The 22,713-nt window shown below is 37.7% G+C and overlaps 1 protein-coding gene across 5 annotated transcripts in view; it reads right to left on the reverse strand.

Moving 5' to 3' along the window:
• Positions 1–8,996: 8,996 nt before the first annotated feature.
• The window catches only part of asz1 (ankyrin repeat, SAM and basic leucine zipper domain containing 1), an 83,584-nt gene continuing 69,867 nt past the window's right edge, over positions 8,997–22,713 (reverse strand). Inside the window, exons 12-14 of one of the 5 annotated variants that reach the window (XM_059978281.1) lie at positions 14,001–14,106; positions 12,613–12,726; positions 8,997–9,406 (exon numbers count right to left, since the gene is read on the reverse strand). In XM_059978281.1, coding sequence (XP_059834264.1) covers positions 9,257–9,406; positions 12,613–12,726; positions 14,001–14,106 — 370 coding nt within the window. In that variant the 3' untranslated portion in view covers positions 8,997–9,256. The remainder of the gene's footprint in view (positions 9,407–12,612; positions 12,727–14,000; positions 14,107–22,713) is intronic. The other 4 variants (XM_059978279.1, XM_059978283.1, XM_059978284.1 and 1 more) reach the window with 4 other exon arrangements.

Below are 22,713 nucleotides of genomic sequence, written 5' to 3' on the forward strand. Positions count from 1 at the left end.
GAAGAGCTGTCCAGCTTTCTGTCGCAGCCCATTAGGCTGCTCTTTGATCTCACTTTTGGAGAAGTGGACACACTTAGTTGCTACGAACTCGGCAGCGAAGGAAGTAAGAGATCTACAGGTCAGTTGCCAGTCAGTTCTGATGAACAGCCTGGTCAATTAGCGGCCACCTTTTCGCAATCAAACAAAACCTACATGGTAGATGTCTGAATGAGCGAGGTGACGGAAAAATCCATTACAAGCGTTTGACGGGAGGGTTTTACAAAGTCCCTCACAATTCTCCGATGTACAGCGACATCGGAAATAGATTTGTCTAAAATCAAGTGCTGTTTTACTCGGAATACTCTTCTTCCAAACAACCGTCATTTTTAAAGCTCTTGTCTAAAATCCGCAGTTCAACGTTACTTCAAAGTTCAAAGAGCATTTCTGATCAAAGGGCGTATACCGTGTACAACTTTGAGATTCATCTTCTTGCAGGCACTCATAAAACAAAGAAACGCAATAGAATCCACACCAAACACACACACACACACACACACACACACACACACACACAAAGACCGACAAACATCCCAACGTGCGAAAAAGAATAAATCGTGCAAATAATAAAAAAGTAAACAAATGATACAAACTGGGGAGTCTCCGAAAGTGAGTCTACGGGCTGCGGAGTCAATTCGCTGAATTGCCATTGATAATATTAACCTTATTTTACCGTTAGCTTTATTACACCGCTGTTACTTTGGGCCATTTAACATAGATCTCGCCAGTAAATCTAATTGGTTTTTAATGCAACTTATTCCCACATTCAAGTCCATTAATATCACCCTGGAGAATCTGAAACTAACAAACAGACATTGAAATAATAGACATACTGCAATGCTTCATTGATTCATATGTTTTCATATTTATTTGAGTTAGTAGGTTTCCACCTGTAATAATGTAATAAACCACAATTTTAAAGGGGGAGAGTAAATGCCCAGATGCAACCCTTTTGATTCTATGCAATGTGACATGTTTGCTGTCCTACTTCTACACCGCGCAAACCCATTAAAATTAAGCAAGTTGAGGTGAATCTACCAATTTGGTGCACATAGTAACTTGGGTTTTATGCCCATAATTTAATATAGGAGTTAACTAACAACCAGTTGCGTGTTTCAAGGAATCTCTGCCCTATTTAAACATCAGTTGTTTACTTTGACGCCCTCGACTCTATTATCAGTAAAATTCAAACTTAAAGATTTGCATGCATTGGCTAAAAGTGCATCGGATAGTCTACAGAATCGACAGAAGTGCAGAATTTGTAACCACTCTAAATATCGTTTTGGAATTTATTTCTTGGAGAGTTAGAAAACCCAGTGTTTAGTGCAAAAAAAAATCGTAGGTGTCATGCATCCACCCCTCTGTGTGACACATGGCTGAAACTAGGGTTCTAGGATATAATCAGGTGAAAACGAACCGTGAAATTCTATGGTGCATTTAAATAAAATACTGCATTTTCATGAAGTCAAAACGAAAGCATCTTGACAAATATTCATCAGCAATAATTAACTGGCGATAAAACTAAACCGAGAAAAATACTGAATTGCTTAAATTTCGACTCATTTTAAGATGCCTTGGTCAAAAATCTTTAAGCCGTAAATACTGGAAACCATGCCACGAAATCAGTCTCTTTCTTCAGCCCTTCCAGGCCACAGTGTACCTGCGGCACAGGAGCGACTCCGAACTACCAAACATCATCATCCACCTTCCTTTCAATAATTCCGCCAGATTACTTTAACGAAGTTGCATTTTCAAAGAGTAGACAATTCCATTCATGTTATTTTTCACAGATTTCTAAATGGTTTAAAGTGAACTGGGACTAAATATAGTTTCCCGTGAAATCCTACAGTATCGCAACGATGGAAACAACGGCTGAATAACACAAGGTACAAATTCCTCGAGGTCTCGATCCTTCTGCTCAGACTGGTTACAGTTACTGTCTTGCTCAGGGAGTTCATTAAATGAAATTCCACAGAAACTTAAAGCAAGTTCATTCTTGAAATACTGGCGGGCCCTGTTCCTCGGAAAAAGACACCCGAACCATCTCTGCAAATGTTGAACACCACTCTTTATTATTTTATCTTTTCCGTGCGCCCATGGGAAGAGACTGGAGATGGATCTCTGAACACGTCAGATCCAGCAACAACCGTTCGATATTAATAGTGCAAATATTTTCTTTAACAGAACGTAGTGATTAATATCGGCATTTGGTCGAGTATAATTTAATACATTCCCGCTCTTCAGCTCTACACATACACCCCTATCAAAATGTAGTTATAGATTAACACACGTTATACAGTGGCATGCAAAAGTTTGGGCACCCCGGTCAAAATTTCTGTTACCATGAATAGCTAAGTGAATAGAAGATGACCTGATTTCCAAAAAGGCATGAAGGCGAAACATTTCTTTTAATATTTTAAGCAAAATTACTTTTTTATTTCCATCTTTTATAGTTTCAAAATAACAAAAAAAAACAAAAGGGCCCGAAGCAAAAGTTTGGTCGCCCTGCATGGTCAGTACTTAGCAAGTACTTTGGCAAGTATCACAGCTTGTAAACGCTTTCTGTAGCCAGCTAAGAGACTTTCAATTCTTGTTTGGGGGATTTTTGCCCATTCTTCCTTGCAAAAGGCTTCAAGTTCTGTGAGATTCTTGGGCCGTCTTGCATGCACTGCTCTTTTGAGGTGGATCCACAGATTTTCCATCATGTTTAGGTCGGGGGACTGTGAGGGCCTTGGCAAAGCCTTCAGTTTGCGCCTCTTGAGGTAGTCCATTGTGGATTCTGAGGTGTGTTTAGGATCATTATCCTGTTGTAGAAGCCATCCTCTTTTCATCTTCAGCTGTTTTATAGATGGTGTGATGTTTGTTTCCAGAATTTGCTGGTATTTAATTGAATTCATTCTTCCCTCTACCAGTTAAATGTTCCCTGTGCCACTGGCTGCACCACAAGCCCAAACCATGATCAATCCACCCCCATGCTTAACAGTCGGAGAGGTGTTCTTTTCATGAAATTCTGCACCTTTTTTTCTCCAAACATACCTTTCCTCATTGCAGCCAAGAAGTTCTATTTTAACTTCAGCAGTCCACAGGACTTGTTTCCAAAATGCATCAGACTTCTTTCGATGTTCCTTTGCAAACTGCTGACACTGAATTTTGTAGTTAGGACACAGGAAAGGATTTCTTCTGATGACCCGTCCATGAAGGTCATATTTGTGCAGGCGATGCTGAGCAGCAGAACAGTGCACCACCACTCCAGGGTCTGCTAAATCTTCCTGAAGGTCTTTTGCAGTCAAACGGGGGTTTTGATTTGCCTTTCTAGCAATTTTACAAACAGTTCTCTCAGAAAGTTTTCTTGGTCTTCCAGACCTCAACTTGACCTCCACAGTTCCTGTTAATTGCTATTTCTTAATTACATTACGGACTGAGGAAACGGCTACCTGAAAACACTTTGCTATCTTCTTATAGCCTTCTCCCGCTTTGTGGGCATCATTTATTTTAATTTTCGGAGTGCTAGGCAGCTGCTCAGAGGAGCCCATGGCTGCTGATTGTTGGGACAAGGTTTGAGGAGTCAGGGTATTTATAAAGCTTTGAAATTTGCATCACTTGGCCTTTCCTAACGATGACTGTGAACAAGCCATAGCCCTAACAAGCTAATTAAGGTCTGAGACCTTGGTTAATGTTATCTGACAGCTCAGATCTCTTGGGGTGCCCGAACTTGTGCGTGAAGCTCGTTTCCTTTTTTTCATTCTAAAATTGTACAAAACAAAAAGTGATCTTGCTTAAAATGTTGAAAAGTATGTTTCGTCTTTAACTTTATGACGTTTGGAGATCAGTTCATCTTTTACTCGCTCAGCCATTCACAGTAACGGAAATTTTGACCAGGGGTGCCCACACTTTTGCATGCCACGGTATATTGACACACGTTTTCGTACAAGAGCCGACACCGATGGTGTGGAAGCCCTTGACTTTCGTACGAGGTTTATATAATTTGAAACCTACTGTATATTTCTATCAGATATGTTACCTTAATAAAGTCAACGTCTTAATAATTATGTATGGTTCTGGTTCACTTCCTATTTAACAGCGAAAGTGTAAACACATCAAATGTTCACTGTTACAGTATACAACTGGAATTATTTTGTTCGTGGCTTTCGATATCCCATTTTAACGAATATTTACAAATTTCACTTTCATTGACTTAGATTAGTCTTTGTTAAGATGGAAACTGTTTGAATTTAATGCTTAATACCGGACAAATATTATGCGCTTCTTACAAGAGAAATGGACATCAAGGATAGCGTTCTACTTGATACAGAGTAGTTAAAGTCCAGATATATTCTGTTATTGAGCAGAATTTTATCAAAGTTTGACCACGAAATAACCTTGTCGCCCCGGTTAATATGTCAGATATTATTTTACAATAACAGATTGAACGTTACGGTAGCCAAGTTTGAAGGTTTCATATTCAGAAAACTTTCGAACGCCATACGATGGTTGGAAATGTTATCGGGTTTGATCAAATAAAGTCGCAAAGTAGACGACGGGATTCCGAATACATCTCCGCACTGTTCGGGATGGAACGCTAATTTTATAGTTTAGATTTTTATTTTACCTGCCGTTAACCAAATGAAAGGCACGTGACCACCGAACCTCTTGTCCATTTCCACAGAAACATTTCGCACTGAGTTGTTAATGCCGTACGCGCGTTATTAGTTACATTTTCGATGGAATTACGAAAGAATAAACTGATGTACAAAAAGATGTGCTTAAGAAACGAATTAAATCAACCCTACTCTAATCCGGAAATTTAAAAAAAATGATCAGATAAAAGCCATCGCGGACTTTGTTTGCAGTTGCTTTAAGATTATTTACTATACATTTTCATGGGGTGGACTACAAACACATAATAAAGGGTATTTACTTCATGCAGGTATGCCACTGTTTTGGTCTGCGATTTAAACATGGTAGAAAATGGAGTGAAATAAAGGAGCATTATTTAAAATATGCTTTTATTTGAAACAGAGTTGTGGATTCAGATTCTAATAATTGTACTACATTTGTTCTCGAGAGCTGCACTTGCGCAACATTAACGCTGTTTTAATCTTTACTGGCGAACACGGGGGTTGTGTCAGTAATTTTGGCGGATTTTGTCAGATTGAATACCAGGAGAAAGTACTTGTCAGGAACTCCTTTTGGTGAAGGATTAAAAGCGTTAATTCTCATTAAGCATTTGGTCTGACAAGAACAAACGAGGAATATGCCAACACTGGGACCAATTAAGCACGTTTAAATCCGATGTCTACTCCGGCCCGAAACAACAGATTTTAGGGACATCTTCACTGTGGGCTATTTGCCCGCCCCCTTCCCGTAGTAATAAGCCAAAACCCGTATAAAATACATCAAATATAAAACACTAAATTAAGTACGTTTCCAGGAAATGTTTTCCATAAGGAAGTGAGATCAACTGTCCCAAACGTCGCAGATAATACTTCTTAAGTTAAGATTGAGGGGGAAGATCAGGTTTAACCATGGCTGAGAAAAGGCGTAGAAAATTTCCGTTTTAAAACAAAGTGGATGGATGCCTGAAATGGATTTAGGAACAAGTTTCAAAATCAAATTGAAATGACGACTTCAAGCAAACCATAGTTCAGCAGAGATCCAGTTCAAATAATTCGGACCACCAGGCTCAAGCTTCAAGTAATATTGCCAGGGCATGTCTGCTAAATGCGGATACCATCCTACTACATCAGAAAATAGTAAAACTGAGAAAAATGAAACAGAGTTTTTGATATATTAAATAGCAGTTTTAATTTATTTCAAACAAGGTTCCAGAATTCTGTCGAATTATCCCATAGACCCCTTTTACAGCTGCAGGACCACCATAAATTGTCGACAAATCGGGCCAATGGCAGCAACATTCATCCTTTGTAACTTTCCACGGATGCAGGTTAAACACAGACAATGAAGTAAGGTGCAGTTAGAAAGGCTGCACTGCACAATTAAAATTTGCCTATAGGGTTAATAATGTCACTGCCTACCGCTAGAATTTTGTTTCATCAAAGGATAACTCAGGCAAGAAATTCTGGACATCAAGGGGATATGTCTTAAGTTTTATTGTATGGAACAATGATCCATTGCTAGCAATTTGTTATAATTTACGGCATTCGGTCATCACTGCCTATTCCAGAGACCTGACCCACCATATTACAATTGAATTCGTGAAGAAGAAGGGCGCTTGGGCCATGTACGAAGCAATGGGTTTAATAAAAATTAATGGTTAAAAACAAGATAGGGAATTGCCTCTCTGAAATCAAACTTGTCTCAGTGCTTCACAGAGACCAAAGCGTTAATCCTGTGTAAACATTCACAGGATGGAAAGGTCAGCATTTATTGACCCTCCCAAGTTACCCATGAGGTGATGGTAAACCATCTTTTTGAAGAGGAGTATTTTTGGTAATATGGCTGTCATGCTGACAGTATTCCAGATGCTAATCCAGTAATAGTGAAGAGATGGTGATATGCTTACAACGGTGTTTACAGCGCATAGTATACTTATTTTCTTTATAAGGGTGTTTATAGTGGACAGCGTTCTCACTATCTTTATCATATTGCTACAACTGCACGCAACAGACAGTGCACACTGCCATCAGTGTGTCGGTGGAGAAGGGAATGTTTAGGATGTTTTAGGCACATCGTTCGGTTGGGTTGCTTAGTCCTGGAAGGTTCTGAATTTGTATTATCGATGTTGCACACATTTATATTACTCCTTACACTCCCAAGAGTAACTAGTAGATGGAAGAATGTCTTTGTACACTTTGGTGAGGAGTCACCACTGAATAAATACCCAGTGTTTGAAATGCTCTTGTGGCTGGTGAAGTTAATTTCATGATTAAAGGGGACTTACTTAATGTTGATGATCTGTGATTCGGCAATGGTAACAACAAGGGGTGCAGGCTAGATGCTTTCCCATTGGACATCAATGCCAGGCACTTGAATTACAAAACTATCGCAACCTCTGACCTTATTGTGAAGCTTGGATCATAATGAAGCTGTGGAATTCATTGCCGCAGGACCGTGGAGTATTGAGCGTATTTATGGCAGAGCTTGATAGGTTCTTGATTAGTCAGGGTGTGAAAGGTTACGGGGAGAAGGCAGGAGAATAGGCTTGAGAGGGAAATGGATCAGCCATGATGAAATGGTGGGGCAGATCCGATGGGCCAAATGGTCTAAATCTGCTCCAATACCTTATGCTCTTATACTGCCCTTGGAAATCTAGAGCTGTGATTTCATGTTGTGATTCTCACATGAAATTTCAATTCTGATTTTGACCAGCTTGTGGTGATCGAGTTGAGGCACTCGCAACAATGTGAAACAGGGCAATTAAGGCATGCACAATCGAATTATATGTTACATTGCTCACAGTGAGGGTTAATTTTATAAGTTCCCAATAGGACTTTTCAGCAAGAAAAAACATGACTCAGTATTACACTGTTCTACCATTTTGAGAAAATCATGCATCAAAACTCACAACTGCTTGCGATTTTATTAAGAAGCTTTCCAATTAGAATTCAAATGACGGTCTTGCTTGATCTATAAAAGTAACTTAACATTTATATAGCTAATACCATAGTAAAACATTCGATAAAACCTTCAAATGTTATTAAGCACTTTCCAACATAAAATTTTCTGTGTATTTTGATGTGTTGTAGGCAGTTTGGTAGATTCGGTAACTTGATGACAATTATAGTTCATTGATTGTGATTGATCCTTTTTATGGAAAAGCACCATTCAGAAGTCACTTTTGAAAGGCAATCTGAATTCTGTTTCGGAAGTTATAAATTGTCCTTTTTCAAAATTCACAAAATACACAGGTTGATTTTATGAGAGGCAATGTTCAGTCATTGAACCCACACGTTAACAAATACAATACTCAACTATACTATTTGAATGTGGCCATTAGTGAAGCAGAAATTCTGAACATCTGGGTAATTGTTTTTTTTTTGCCTATTGCCATCTACTTAATTCGTAACAACACTAATAAAAAGTTGACACACTCAGTGCCAGTGTTACTGAGGGGTTGTTGCAATATACTCCCAGTCTCTCTTTTTCCATCCACCATTTTGATTACCTCTCACCCCTTAACCTCACCTGTCCATCATCTTCCTGATTCCCCTTCTCTTTCCGTTTTTTTCCGTACTCCATTGTTCTCTCCTATTAGGTTCCTTCTTCTTCAGCCCTTTACCTCTTCCACCTATCACCTCCTAGCTTACTTCATCCCCCCCCCCCTCCTCTACCCACCCACCTTCTCCCTCTCCTGGACTTATCAATAACCTGGCAAGCTTGTACTCTTTCCCATCCACCACCTCCTTATCCTGGCTTCTGCCCCCTTTATTTCCAGCTCTGATGCAGGGTTTTGGCCTAGAATATCAATGGTTTTATCAATGGATCAATGTGTGTATTGCAAAATACTGTTTGGATTTATGCTTATATGATATAAAATTTTGGTGTATCTACAATGTAAATCATGAGATAGATCGACAAGTTGTCCGCCAAATTTCTCTGCAAATGTTCATGAGTTTCACTGAAGAGTATTAAATGTAGGCTGAGGTGCATAAACTCTCAAGCACAATAAATCATAAAGTAGTGATTTATGTATATATCAATGTTAGTGATAAATTTTTGCTATCTATCCTAAAGCCGATATTTGAAGTGAAAGATATGTCTGTACAACCAAAGCATCTTTCTTAGCCAAAACTAAAATAATTCCAATTGTAGCAATAATTTATACTTACTTATACTTTCAATGCAATCTCTTAAAATTATTTTCTGCATTATTTAATATCAAACAGCAGAAAAAAAACAAAAACAGTATTGTCTACCCTATTAGATTTGGAGTGAAATTTTATATTAACTAAATGATCTTCAAGGAGCATCTTATTCCCCCCATGCCCCCCCCCCCAGAGGATGTGGGTGTTCACATAGGAAAAAAATTGAAAAATTCCTAAGAAATGAAATCAATTATGCAAATTCAGCAAATGTTTTATTCAAAATTGAATTTGTAAGCATACTGTTGGTGACATTTTCAGTAGTAATTACTAAGATGCTTTTTTAAACTTGTAATTGTGCTTAACATACACAGACCATACAGTTGAACATTACAAGTAGTGCACTTCTTTGTCAACAAGAATCAAGTATTCAAAAAAGAACACCATCTAATTTCTAACTAATTTCTCATATTATGTACTTTCGCAAGGAGAAAAACAAATCCGGTTCCAAACAGGATGACCGCTGCCTTCTTTAAGAATCCATTGTGATGAAAGCTATTTTGCACTGGTGGCATCCGATTGGGAGCCCTCTCCTGTTTATTCTGCAACTAAAACAGAAAAGTGTGTTATGTGCTATTTTTGAAAAGATCTTAGATGGAATTCTTAAAACCTCAGCTGTTTAGATTTCTCATTAAGACATTACAGGGTACTTTGAGTTCATGAATGTAACTGAAAATAAATATTTCATGTGGTTACTTGTGGGGTGATGTAATCACAATGAATAAAATGTTATTTTTAATATTTTATGTTGCAAAATATCATACCATATCAACAGATTAGAGCATCATAACAATTTCCCACATAGGTGGCTATTTGTCCTACAGGGTTCATGATTTCTCACACTATATCCTTGCTGGCAAATTAATTTTTCTATGCACAAAGTACTCTTAGAATAGGATGATTGTTTATTACCATTTTTGTTCCTGCCGTATTTGAATCAGGACATTTGTCTCGAAGTTTGGTTCACTGCTGGCCGGATATTATAACCATTACACAAAGTTAAATGCTAAACCACAGTAGTGTGATGAACTTCACAAATAATATTCAACCTCAGATCATTTCCAAAATATTGCAGTCATCTCTAATTAGATGGAGATCCAGAATGATATTTTTTTTACTTATTTACTATATAGTATTTACTGACTGAGCTAAATTCTATAGTTGAAAAATTGGCTTGCAAGTTTATACAAACATAAGGGTAGTTCGTGTACTTCATTTTGACTACAGAGATTTTAGATTATGTTTATTTGGACTGTAGTCACCACAGGTTAAATATTTTTCCATTAGTTTTGCAGATTTAGTCTTTTTTTATGGGAGGATCACTGAAGCGAGGAGAAATATTGTACTAAATATTACGAGCCAGGGCAATGATGAAGCCATGTTTGAAACTGGGTTTCATTGAGACTGGTCGCTTTGTAGGCCCACTAGTCAGAATCCTAGCTCCCTTGTCATCATGAAACAAATATAAAATGGAGTTAAATGAATTTGAGGAGGATGTTTCAGTCCCTCCTAGAGGCTAGAATCATTTAACTGAGGGTAAGGAAGCTCACCAATAGTTGGTGGCGTTCTCAGTTCGAGAAGATCACCAACTACCCAAGTATATGCCGTCGCATTTCTTAAAAATGACTGTGGTTACCCTCGCTGGCCTCATCCATTAGATCAGAACCCACAGAACTGAAGTGGAAGTAGATGATCCTTGATCCCAAAGGATTCCCCAACTGTTCAAAATTGTGTGTGTACAGAATTATACAGTCAGTGGCCACCTTATTACGTACAACTGTTCATTAATGCAAATATCTGAACAGCATGAAGCAGACATGCAGGCATGGTCACGAGGCTCAGTTGTTGCTCAGACCAAATTTCAGAATGGGGAAGAAATGAGATTGAAGTGTGTAAGTTTGACTATGGAATGATTATTGATGCCAGATGGGGTGGTTTGAATATATCAGAAACTTCTGATCTTCTTGGATTTTCACACACAACAGTCTCTAGAGTTTACAGAGAATGGTGTGAAAAACAAAAATACATACAGTAATTCAACAAGCCACAGTTCTGTGGGCGAAAACATTGTTAATGAGAGAGGTCAGAAGAGAAAAGGCTGGTCTGATTCAAGATGACAGGAAGGCAACAATAATACAAGAGTGGTGTGCAGAAGAGTATCTCTGAACACACAACACATTGAACCCTGAAAGTGGATGGGCTACTGCAGCAGAAAACCACACTGGGTTCCACTCCTGTGCCTAATAAAGTGGATACTGAGTGTAGTTAAAGTTGTTCACAGTTCATTGCCCTGCCCCATTCAATACAATTGGTTTATTAATCTTACGCTGTAGTGTTGACATAATGAACCAGTGGCATGCATTCTCCATCTCTTCTGTAGTTGCTGTTACGTTTTCAATTAACACTTGTGGGTTGAAGCCCCACTAGAGACATGAATACAAAAAATTTAGGTTGATTTTTTAGTTGGTAGTAAAGTAGCAGGACCCTACAGACACATTGCATTTCAAATTCGTTAAAAGAGGGTTCTCTCAGTTAGACACAAAAAATTCCTCAATAGTCTTTTGAAGAGAAGTTACATCCTTGAAATCTTGGCCAATCTTTATTAACTCATAGCATTCAAACTCATCAGTGTTACATTACAGTTTGAAGAAGCTAGTCTTACCCATCTTACAATGGTAACTAAACTTCAAAAGTACATCATCACTGCAAAGAGCTATATCAAAGTCCTTAAGTTGTGAAAGATAATACATACTATTAAGAGGCTTAACAAGGTAGAAACAGAGTTGATGCCTCCCCTAGCTGGGGTGTTGAGAACCGAGGGTCACAGTCTCAAAATATGAGGTCGCAGATGAGAAGAACTTTCTTTAGTCAAAGGGTAGTGAATCTTTGGAATTCTCTTTTCATGAGGGCTGTGGAGGCCCAGTTGCTGAGTACATTAAAGGCAGAGATCGTCAGATACTTAGATATGAAGGGAACCAGAGATAATAGGGCTAGCACAGCAGAGTGGTTCTGAAGTAAAAGATCTGCTGCGATCTCATTATTTTCTGGTGTAGGTACGAGGGGCTAAATGATCTAATCTCGTTTACTAAACACAAGCTTTTTATTTGGCATGGCAAACATTTCTTCTAATTACCTCAATAAAAGCTAAAAATGACAGCATGCACTGCTAAATCAATTAAAATTTCACACATATCAATTAACTTCTAGATTAGGGGAGACATGGTTAATAAACTATTTCACAGACACTCTCAAAAAGCAGGAAAACCTCACTGATTTCAGAGAACACTTTGTTTTTATCAGGTATTGCTCCATTAAGTGACTTGTTGTTTCTCACGTCCAAGATTTAATGTTAAGTAGTAAGGCTTTACTGGGCTCCTTTCAAATATTAATTACTAGATTTCCACATGGCTTCATTCAGTAACAGATTCTTTGCTGTCACGAATACTCCATTTACAAAACCACTAAATTTATTTCCACTCTTGCAGTCAATTACTTTCAAGTGACACTTTCTGACAAGTGCCTGTCATTATGTTGTTAGTTTCCAAATGACAGATGTGGTGTTAACACACAGCCTTGACCTCTCCCACCCTCACTATCTCTTTGTTACCACACCAGCGTTATCCAGACTACATCTGATTCATCTAGTTTTATACAGGGCCAAAGAGGAGTTGCTGCTTAAGTAAAATATGTTTGTAACTGAACAAAAATACAAGCACCTAAAGCAGTAGAATAGTATCTGTTCACCCTCACTTACCTTTTGTAGAAGATTCCTCAAACTTTCCACTTCTTTATTCAGATGTTGAATACACTTAACCAAGTCTTCACAGATCAAAGCTGATTTTTTGTCAGGGTCCAAATCCAGTACTCTCTGAAAACAGGTGAATTGAAGACATCATTAAAAAGATAACCATTAGAGGGGGAAAAATTCAAATCTTTATCTTGATCCTTTAGGGTTGAATGTCAAGCAATTTGGTGTCCTCTAATGCAATGGAAGTTTTCCTCAGAACTTTGCTGTAACAACAGCTTGATGAGTATTCTGTTTTCTTGGGCTGATCTTTTTGCAAGCTGCCTGGTGTTGGTTATTTGATGATGAGTAGGAACACTAAAGAGCTGTTCATCAGCATCAACATTATTAGTTTTCAATTAGGCTTATAGAACTGCCACAGAAACACAGAAAAATAACTAAGTTATATCACTGTTTATTTTATATCCACTTGCTGCACCTTCACTGTGGCTATAGGTGTGTTGTTAAGCAACCTATGCAAGAGACAGTAGCGTAGTGTTCAGCACAACACGTTACAGACCAGTGACCTGGGTTCAATTCCATCTGCTGTATATACAGAGTTTGTACATTCTCCCCATGACCGTGTTGTTTTCCTCCAGGTGTTCCGGTTTGTCCCCCACGGTGGTTGGTACCAACTGGTAGGTTAATTGACCCATAATTAGGCTAGGGTTAAACTGGGGGTTGCTGGGCTGTGCAGCTCGAAGGGCAGGAATGGCCTATTCCATGCTGCATCTCAATTAGAAAAGACAGAGGTGGGGGGGGGGGGGTGTGCATGAAGAAGTAGAAAGTTCACCAAATAAAACAACAAATCACACATTTTGTTGCTAAAATCTCTAATTTGTAAAATGCTTATTAACTTCATTAAGGTAAGATGAGGACTGGGATAAGGTAAAAGGGGAAAATCACCAGCAATTCTTTTCAGTAAACTTTGATGGACATTTTCTGAAAATGGTGGACTCAGATCTAATGGTTCCTATGGAGGACTTTCCTGCTGATGTTGAATATTTAAATTCATTCATGAAACATAATAACTTTGGGTGAAATATCAAGGCTGTTAGAGGCAATCTGGAGTTATAATGGAGTGACATACTTAAAGCTTTGAGGGGTATTGGGAGGAAATTTAATGAAACCAAATCCTAATACAAGAAAAGAACATTTGCTTTTTAAGTACTAAACTTATAGCCTGTAGATGTTTTCTTTAAAAAATTAAACATTTATGCATTTAAAAACACTGTCAAGTTAAAAACGAATGTGTCTATTTGAAGAAGGGAGAGCAGTTCGTATTTCTGAATTATCAAAGCAGGGCTTTGCAGGTTGAACAGAGGAAGGCTACACAGAATATTCACTCCGAAGCATACCAATTCTGAGTTGCTTCCTAGTTGTTTCGTCACATTCTGAATTGTTGCCATCAGGTGATTGCAGTGCTTCTTCAGCTTTATTAAAAAAACTGCAAGTTCTTCAGCGCTTGTAAATAAAATAATAAATTAATGACAATAAAGCTCCTAAAATATAACTCAAGCAAACATCTATTTGAGGCAATAACGAATAATTGTCTTTGTAGTCACAATGGTATTGCTCTGGCCTCAAAGTTCTCTTTATAACAAAATAGCATTAACCAGCAAACAAAATAATTCAGTTAAGTATCAACTTGTAGAGATTTTGAAGTTAGTGAGTGATTCACCCATACTTACCTAAAGCTGTATCATTCTGCTTTCTATTTTGGCATTCCTCAGAATAAGCATGGGTTCATTTCTAATTCTACACTTCATTTCTAATTCTATACTTCACCTATCATTGATAACGCGATCACTGGTAACAAGGACAGTCACGTGGCATTTTCATCAATATCCAACCAACCTGCCATCCAGATTTGTCTAAAGCCACCGTTACTTGGCAATCACAATTTTCAGTGATAAACCTGGTCAGCACTGGTGGCTCAGTAGTCAATGCCACTGCCTCACATTCAATACTGACCCTGGCTGCAGTCTGCCTAGTTTGCTGTGTTTCTCTATGGCCTTATGGGCTTCCCTCAGTGCTCTGATTTCTTCCCATACCTCAAAGGCTTTTGTAGGACATGTGAGAAGTACAGGTTACATAAAAAACGATGTAGGGGAATGACTGGAAGGATATGCCAAAGGGCCAAATAGCCTATTTCTCCACCATAAGAAAACATGCACATTTACACAGACATTGGCCTTTTTCTTGCTTTTGGTCTGATGGATATACATTCAGAAAATAAAGGCACAATAAAGTACAAAAGGAAACCTCCCAAATTCAGTTTCTTTTTGCTGCACTGGACCAGTGCATCATTTGTGTTCTGAAATTTGCCAGTGGAGAAATCAGTTCAATTCCCAATCACCGTTCTATTTCAATGTACTGTTCATATATTAGAAACAGAATTATGTCAAAATTGAAGTGTCTCAGAAGTAGCATTTAATTCACAAATCATGCTTTTATTCTGTGTGTGCAGATACAAAGCACTCCAATACTGCAGTATTAGTAGGATGTAGCTTTTGGTCAGCAACATTAAAAATAATCTTCATTATCTACATAGGATCGATCTGAAGGGCAAAGCTTCTTGATTTTCTGAATTACATCCATTGCATAAGAAAATTAATCAAGTAACTTTCAGTTGTCAAATGGGGGTATCAGAGCACATATTAGGCAAAACCAATTTGTCTGTTGGAGCTCTAGTATCATCACTTAGATTTCGTTTGGCTCTTCTAACGAAAAGAAGTTTTGACAAAGTTGAAGGTGGTAGATATAGGTGTATAAAAGCATGACTAAATTTGATTTATTTGGACAGTGGCTATTGTTAACCCTTCATGTGATGTTGCATTCTCATATACAGGCAAGATCAGGTTTCATGACCACCCATAAGAACATGTCTATTAGCAGCCATCTTGGTTGAGTCTATTGTTCACATGTTAAATGTTTTTATGGGGCAGGGTCAATATAATGGCTTTAACACTACTTCATCCAAGTATTATTTCAATGCGTATTGTTTCAGTATATCAATAGAAAAGCAGATGGCACAATGTGAAGCCAAATGACTCTGTGAAAATACAATTTCTTTTTGAATATGTTGGCAATTTAAAGCAGTACATTACTATTTAAGGTTCACAGATACTTCTCTAAACAAGGACAAAAAGCCAAACTGCAGTTCTGAGAGGTTTTGACATCATGTCTCACCCCATGATTTTCTCTGGTATTCTAAAATGTTTTGTAAAGCAAATAAAGCCATCATATGTACAAGATGTTTAAAAATAATTGCTTTGAAATCAAAATTATCAGATATTTCTACAATTTTTTCAAGAACTTAAAGAAACTGTTATCTCTCTGTCTCCCCTTTCTACCAGTAGTCTGTTCCCCTCTAAAATCCAACTTTATTATCACAAGACCAAGTCTTCTTAATCATTTAATCTCGTCTCCTCTCATTCTTGTTGAGGAGACTCTTTATCAGAGGCTTATTTTTCTCTTAATTTTATAAATTTTGAAAAAAAAAATATATATGTAAAATAAACTGTGGAGAAAGATTTGATATTGCAGTGTAAAATGCAATTAGTTCACTTAAATGAGCTTTATTTAAAATGCAACATTACAATGTGACACATAACTACACTGAACATTACTAAGTGGTAATATTTAACATAAGTAGTGAAAATATTCCTTATATGTCTGGACCGCACCAATTTATTTCTGTACGGGAATTGCAGCCTTTTGAGGATACATGCAGTCAATCTTACATCAGTTTCCTGACCTGAAACTGACTGCATACTCCATCAAAATGGTTGTGATCTGGAGACTGATTGTTTACCGTAATTTGAACTACCACGTTTTCAGCACATTGTCCAATTCATAATGCTCAATCAGTCAGTTCCAAGATAGGGAAACTTCTAATTTACCAACATTTGTAGAAGGTGGTAAGTTGATTAACATTTCATTTTATCCACCAGTGTGGTATTTCTGAGTCACTAGGTCGTGCTCACAAATGGCAATTTCAGAGATGTGTTAGACCTTCTATTCTGAGTGCTATTCCAAAGTAAATAACTAACAACAAAATTTAATATGCAGGTTCTGAAATGTCCAAAGTTTCAACAAGTTTTGATGGTTAACTGTATCAGTTATGAGCATAGCTATATTTAATATATAAGTATTCAGATCCCAACCTCTTTTTCATGTAAATGAGAATTACAACCACACATTTTGATCAATTTAACTGAGAATTTTTGTTTGTAAATCACATGCTACTTTTTCTCCCCCACATTAGAGCCCAAACAGGGAAAACTGAAAATTCAAAAATGGAGGAACCAGTTCAAAAGTATGCACCCACCTTGTTCAGTACCTAGTGGAACTACCTCTTGGAACTATTACAGCTAATAGCACTTATGGATAAGTCTCTATCAGCTTTGCACAGTGTAATGGAGCAAGATTTGCCCATTCCTCCTTGTAAAATTGCTCAATCTGTGCCAGGTTAATTAGGGAGCAGCAGTGGGCAGAAATTTTGATGTCTTGCCAGAGACGTTCAATCAGGTTAAGGTTAAGATTTTGACTAGGGCACTCGAGGACTTTCATCTGATGCCAGTCCATGGTTGTTATTGGCAATATGCTTTGAGCTGTTGTCCTGCAGAAAGCCAAACTTGCTCCCAAGTTTAACCTTTCCGCAAAGGCGAGCAGGTTTTTATCCAGGATCTCTCCATTTTAGCAACATTCATCTTCCCATCAACCCTGACCAGATTTCCAGCTCTGCTATTGAGAAGAATCCCCATAGCATGATTTTAGCTGCACTGTATTTTACAGTAGGGATGGTGTTACCTGGCTGATGTGCAGTTTTAGATTTATACCATATGTACTGCTTAGTGTTGAGACCTAAAAGTTCCACTTTAGTCTCATCTGACCACAAGACTTTTTTCCACGTCTTTACAAAAACTTCTAAGTGACTCTTTGCCAAATCTCCACAGGGAAGGGATATGCTTTTTTCTAAAGCCTGGGCTTCTTCCTTGCCATTCATTCATAAAGACGTTTGTACGAGGCCTTTGAGATTGTGCAACCATGCTTCATCTCCAGTTGCAGCCACTGACGTCTGCAGCTCACTCAGAGTGACTGCTGGCATCACAGTAGCTTCTCTTATAACTGCCATTCTTTTCCTGTGACTAATTTTCGAGGGGAAGCCTGACTTAGGCAGCGTGGCTGTGGTTTCGTATTTTTTCCCCACTTTTTCGCAAGAACTGTAGTGAGCTCCGAGGTATTTTCAGGGCCTTTGCTCATATCAAACTATGCATACATTATTCAACCCGGAGATTTGTCTAACAAGCATCCATGAAAGAAGAAACCCAAAAGTATCCATTATAAAAAAAAGATCATCGAACACCCAAAGTGTAGAAGAAAAACATATCAGGTGAACAATAAACATAAGCAAATAGCGTTTTGAACTGAAGTAGACAGAGTATCTGTCCCCAGACCCTTAGCTCGGCACAGGGCCGAGTAAATGTCACTGAACCTTCCTATCCCTCACCTCAGGCCCCGACACCCTGACCTTTTCAATTTGGCTGAGCACTTAGATCATCGTCCAAACATTGGGTTCAGTCGCTTCGATATGAGCTGGGGCCTGGAACCCACCACCATGATTTGGCTTGTATCGACCTTTCTGATTCTGTCCGGCAATTAAATCTTCATCCAAACATTGGGTTCAGTCGCTTCGAATCACTTTGGGGCCTGGAACCCGCCACTGCAATTGGGCTTGGCACTTAAATCGATCTTGTACCCTTCCCCAGATTTGCGCTTCTCTACTACCAGTTCCTTGACTGGTCTGGAATGCTCTTCATCTACATTTTGTTTTGGTCTGTTGAAAATCTACCATAATGTTGGACCTTACAGAGAGAGGGTGTATTTATTCTTATGAATTCATTAAAAACAGGTGATCTATCAGCAAATTGGTTGAGGTGGTAAGGTAATACTGTATATTGCACCTGAGGAATGATAGTCCAGTAATTACAAAAGGGATGAATACATTTTCAGCCTCTCAATTTTGGTTTTTAAATTTTAGATAATTATAGACAGGTTTTGGAACTTGTTCGATTTGACATGATCACAAATGTTTTATAGATTAGAACAAAAATCCTACTTCAATATATATAAAATTTAGAAAATGAGACTGTAAAATGTGAAAATAGTTGTGGGGGCTGAACACTACTTCAAGGCACTGTAGATTATTTACATAAAATAGAGCAACTATAGAGAGCAACAGTATGCCCTTTTCAACTTATTCTGCTGAAGTCTTTGGATGTACTGAACTTCAGATATCTTTATCTATAACATATCCCTGGAGAGAATTCTTGAGGATTGTGCTAAAAAGATATCTTTTTTATGTTTTGGATTTGAAAAATTAGATGCAAGTTGACAGAAGTAAATTTTTAAGTACTTGTGTTAAAATCCAGGCTATGTTGTCTTTCGTTTTTATTTAGATCACACCGCTGAAAAATTCTAATAGAAATACCTGGCCAAACTTGGACATGAATAGAATATAATTTAACACTGACAAAGCAAGAATATTTTCTTCTAAGTTATTAGTCCACCAGCATATGTATATGTCTTATCAAAACCACTACATAACTTTCACACTAAGGGATTAATGCCATTCAGAATTTTAACACTTGTTGGGGGAGATGGTTTGTAGAGTAATCATCCTAATGGTTTTAGGAAAAAGTATCTGTGACAGCAATCGGCAATCCATCACTCCTAAATGATTTAAATTGAACGAGCTTCAGTGTTCTTTACTCTAACTGAGAACACAATGTTTGCCCAGGGGATAAGGTGATGCTAATATTCACAAGGGGAATAACACAATAAGCAACAAATCGAACAACTTGTCTTTAACAAACTCATCTCTGAAATGAAAATTAGTTTTTTATTATTTATAAAAACCAGATAACTTCTGAAACTTCCAATTATTTAACTTCTAATTTATTAGTATATGGAAAATATTTATATAATTAAATATATAAATAGTGTGTTGCAGGGGTACGTAACCTGGGGTCCATGGACCCCTTGGGGGCCCGTGAACTTGGATGGGAAAAACTTTACGTTTTTATTTTCACTGGCCTCTAACATTCAGCATTTCCTTCAGTTATGAATGTAGACGACAAACCACAGTAGCTTTAGCAGTACCTGTGACCTTGTCACCAATAGAAATCACTGATATTTTCATATCGCATTACAGTTGTTACAAATATCTCAAAATATTGCTCATCACTACTCTGAAATTATGGTAATTATCAGACACATAATTACTATGTCACAATTTAAAAAAATATTTTGATCACTATTTCAATATAATTGGTTCCTTTTGTAATCCAATGTGTTTATTTTTTATATTTAAAAACATTATTCTGAGAAGGGGCCCATAGGCTTCACTGGACTGCCAAAGGGGTCCATGCATAAAAAAGGTTAAGAACCCCTAGTCTATGGTAATTAGAATCAAATAAATAACTACCAGTAATATAAATGGTAAGAATGTTTCCCAAATCAGTATTATAGCTTTGCTTTTTGTACAATTGTTCCTGTTAAACTCTCGATACTGGGCTGTGCGACAAGAAGGCATACAATCATCTATCCGACTATACTTTTCCATCTCTGAAGATTGGACATTCCAGTTCCATTTTGAAAAAATAAATAAATCCCACTCTTTTATTTGCAAGTTAAACTCATACATGAAATTATATCAAATGGATTTCCAATTCACATCCACAGAACATGGTGCTAGAAGTAAAACTGAAAACAAAAACACTTCTTCTTTTATAACTTATCATTTATTTTCTTCTGTACGATTTCTAGCTTTCAGTTAAATTCTGATCAGTGAATTGTGCTATGGTATGGGTACATGTTCTCGCAATACCCGAGTAAATATGCCCACCTAGTGGTGAAGATAAATTAGTACCACTGCCTTAAAAGCACAAAACTGCCAGACATCCTAGTTTATAGAATCATAAGTTCACACACAGGCCATTCAGCATGTTATACTTGTTCTAATACTACTTCTATGTTCTTTTGCTATTTGATACTTACCTATTATAATTTTTTTGTTCAAGTCCTTACTTCTTTCTCTGTTCTTTAATTATGGCAAGATCTTTCATATTCAAGGAACAATTGTGGAGAGGTTCCCTTTAATGTTCATATGAGTTTACTTGCCATGTTACTGATTCACTGACTAAGTGTCAGCTTGGCTCTGCCTTGCTTCTAAGTCAGAAGAATAAGCCACTAGTTCCGTTCTTGGATTTGTACATCATCGAGACCACCATCAGTTAGTTTTGAACTGCTGTTTAACTCGACCTCTCAACAAGTATATCAATACTTCTAAGTTTTGAGGAACACCTGGTTTAACCCACACCTTTTATCACTTGTGTTTGTATGGATCTTCACAAAAAGACCTCCAAATAGAGGCAACTTTAACGGACAAGAAATAAGCACCTAGCACTTCTTTCTTGTATTTTGCCAAAGATGTTTCATAGAAGTGAAATAAGCAGAATTTACTCTACTCTCTTACATTAAAATTCCACAGCAACCATGACTGGATACTTGCACCTTTTAAAAAGAAACAATTCTGTATTTTCGGGCTATGGAGGGCAGAGACGTTAATAACTTTAAAGTGTTAACATATATGACAGACATCAAAACCTATCAATTCTGGCTCCAAAAAAAGTTAATAATCACTGTAAAGCCTATGCGAACAATTTTCAGAGATCTTTTATTATTACTAACTGCTTCAAATACAAGTTAAAATCAACATCAGGATAATGGATGATTATGGCAAACACCTGCACCTATTTCCTTTAATATTTTTACTTCCTTTGGAGTAGACACTAACAGGTCCTGCAGCTTCCTCTACAAATTCCCAAGTCATTTTTCATTGCTTTTTTTTTTGTATTAATTCCAGATAGAAACAGTTTAAAAACTCAGCTGATTCCTAATTGTTTCACAATATCTTGTCTGTATTTATTTTTAAGGTGCCTTAATTTTCTACGTTGCATTTTTGTATTAAAATTATTGCTTTGCCAGAATGCTTATTGCCAATGACTAGTGTTAACGTGGGACATCACAACCTATCAAAGAAACAGAGACCCAAGTACTGCAGATGGTGGAAATCTAGAGCAATACACACAATGCGCTGGAGGCGTTGAGCAGGTCAGGTAGCATCTCTGGATAGGAATAAACAGTCAACGTTTCAGTCTGAGACCCTTCATCAGGACTGGCTGCCCAGTTCCAATGAAGGGTCTCATCCTGAAATGTCGACTGTTTATTTCTATCCATAGATGCTACCTGACCTGCTGAGCTACTCCAGCATATTGTGTGTATTGCTCCATCAGAGAAGTGTGGAGTGAAGAAAGTTTATGATCAGAATCTGCAGCACTGGGACTGAGAACATATTAGATGTTTGATTGTGACAGCTTGTTCCAAAATACATTCATGAAACTTAGAATGTTTTAATGCATTCATCAAATGGAATGTATTTTTATGATGCTATTTACTGACCTTTTGATATGATAGTGATGGGTGAAAACAGGCCATCAGAAGTGGGAGAAACATAGAAAACCAACAGCACAATACAGGCCTTTTGGCCCACAAAGCTGTGCCAAACATGTCTTTACCTTGGAAATTACCTGGGGTTACCCACAGCCCTCTATTTTCCTAAGCTCTATGTACCTGTCCAGGAGTCTCTTAAGAGATCCTATTGTATTCATCTCCACTACTGTCACCATCAGCCCATTCCACGCACTCACCACTCTCTGCGTAAAAAACTTACCTCTGACACCTCCCCTGTACCTACAGAGGGGTACTGGGGGATTTATGGATTTGGACCCTATCATCCTTTGTTCCTCCACACTGCCAAAAATTCCGCCATTAACTTTATAGTAGTGTTAGAATGTGAGGACATTCTTGTTCATCATTCTCTTTTCTCTGCTGAAGTTGGGAGGATCAGACTGGGTCAGATTGAGAGCGACTGGAACTTTCCAGAACTAAATTGGAAGATCACTGTAAACCAAGCAACACAGCAGACAATTCATCCAGCAGACC

The sequence above is a fragment of the Hypanus sabinus genome, chromosome 8 (genome assembly GCF_030144855.1).
Source record: "Hypanus sabinus isolate sHypSab1 chromosome 8, sHypSab1.hap1, whole genome shotgun sequence".
NCBI lineage: Eukaryota > Metazoa > Chordata > Chondrichthyes > Myliobatiformes > Dasyatidae > Hypanus > Hypanus sabinus.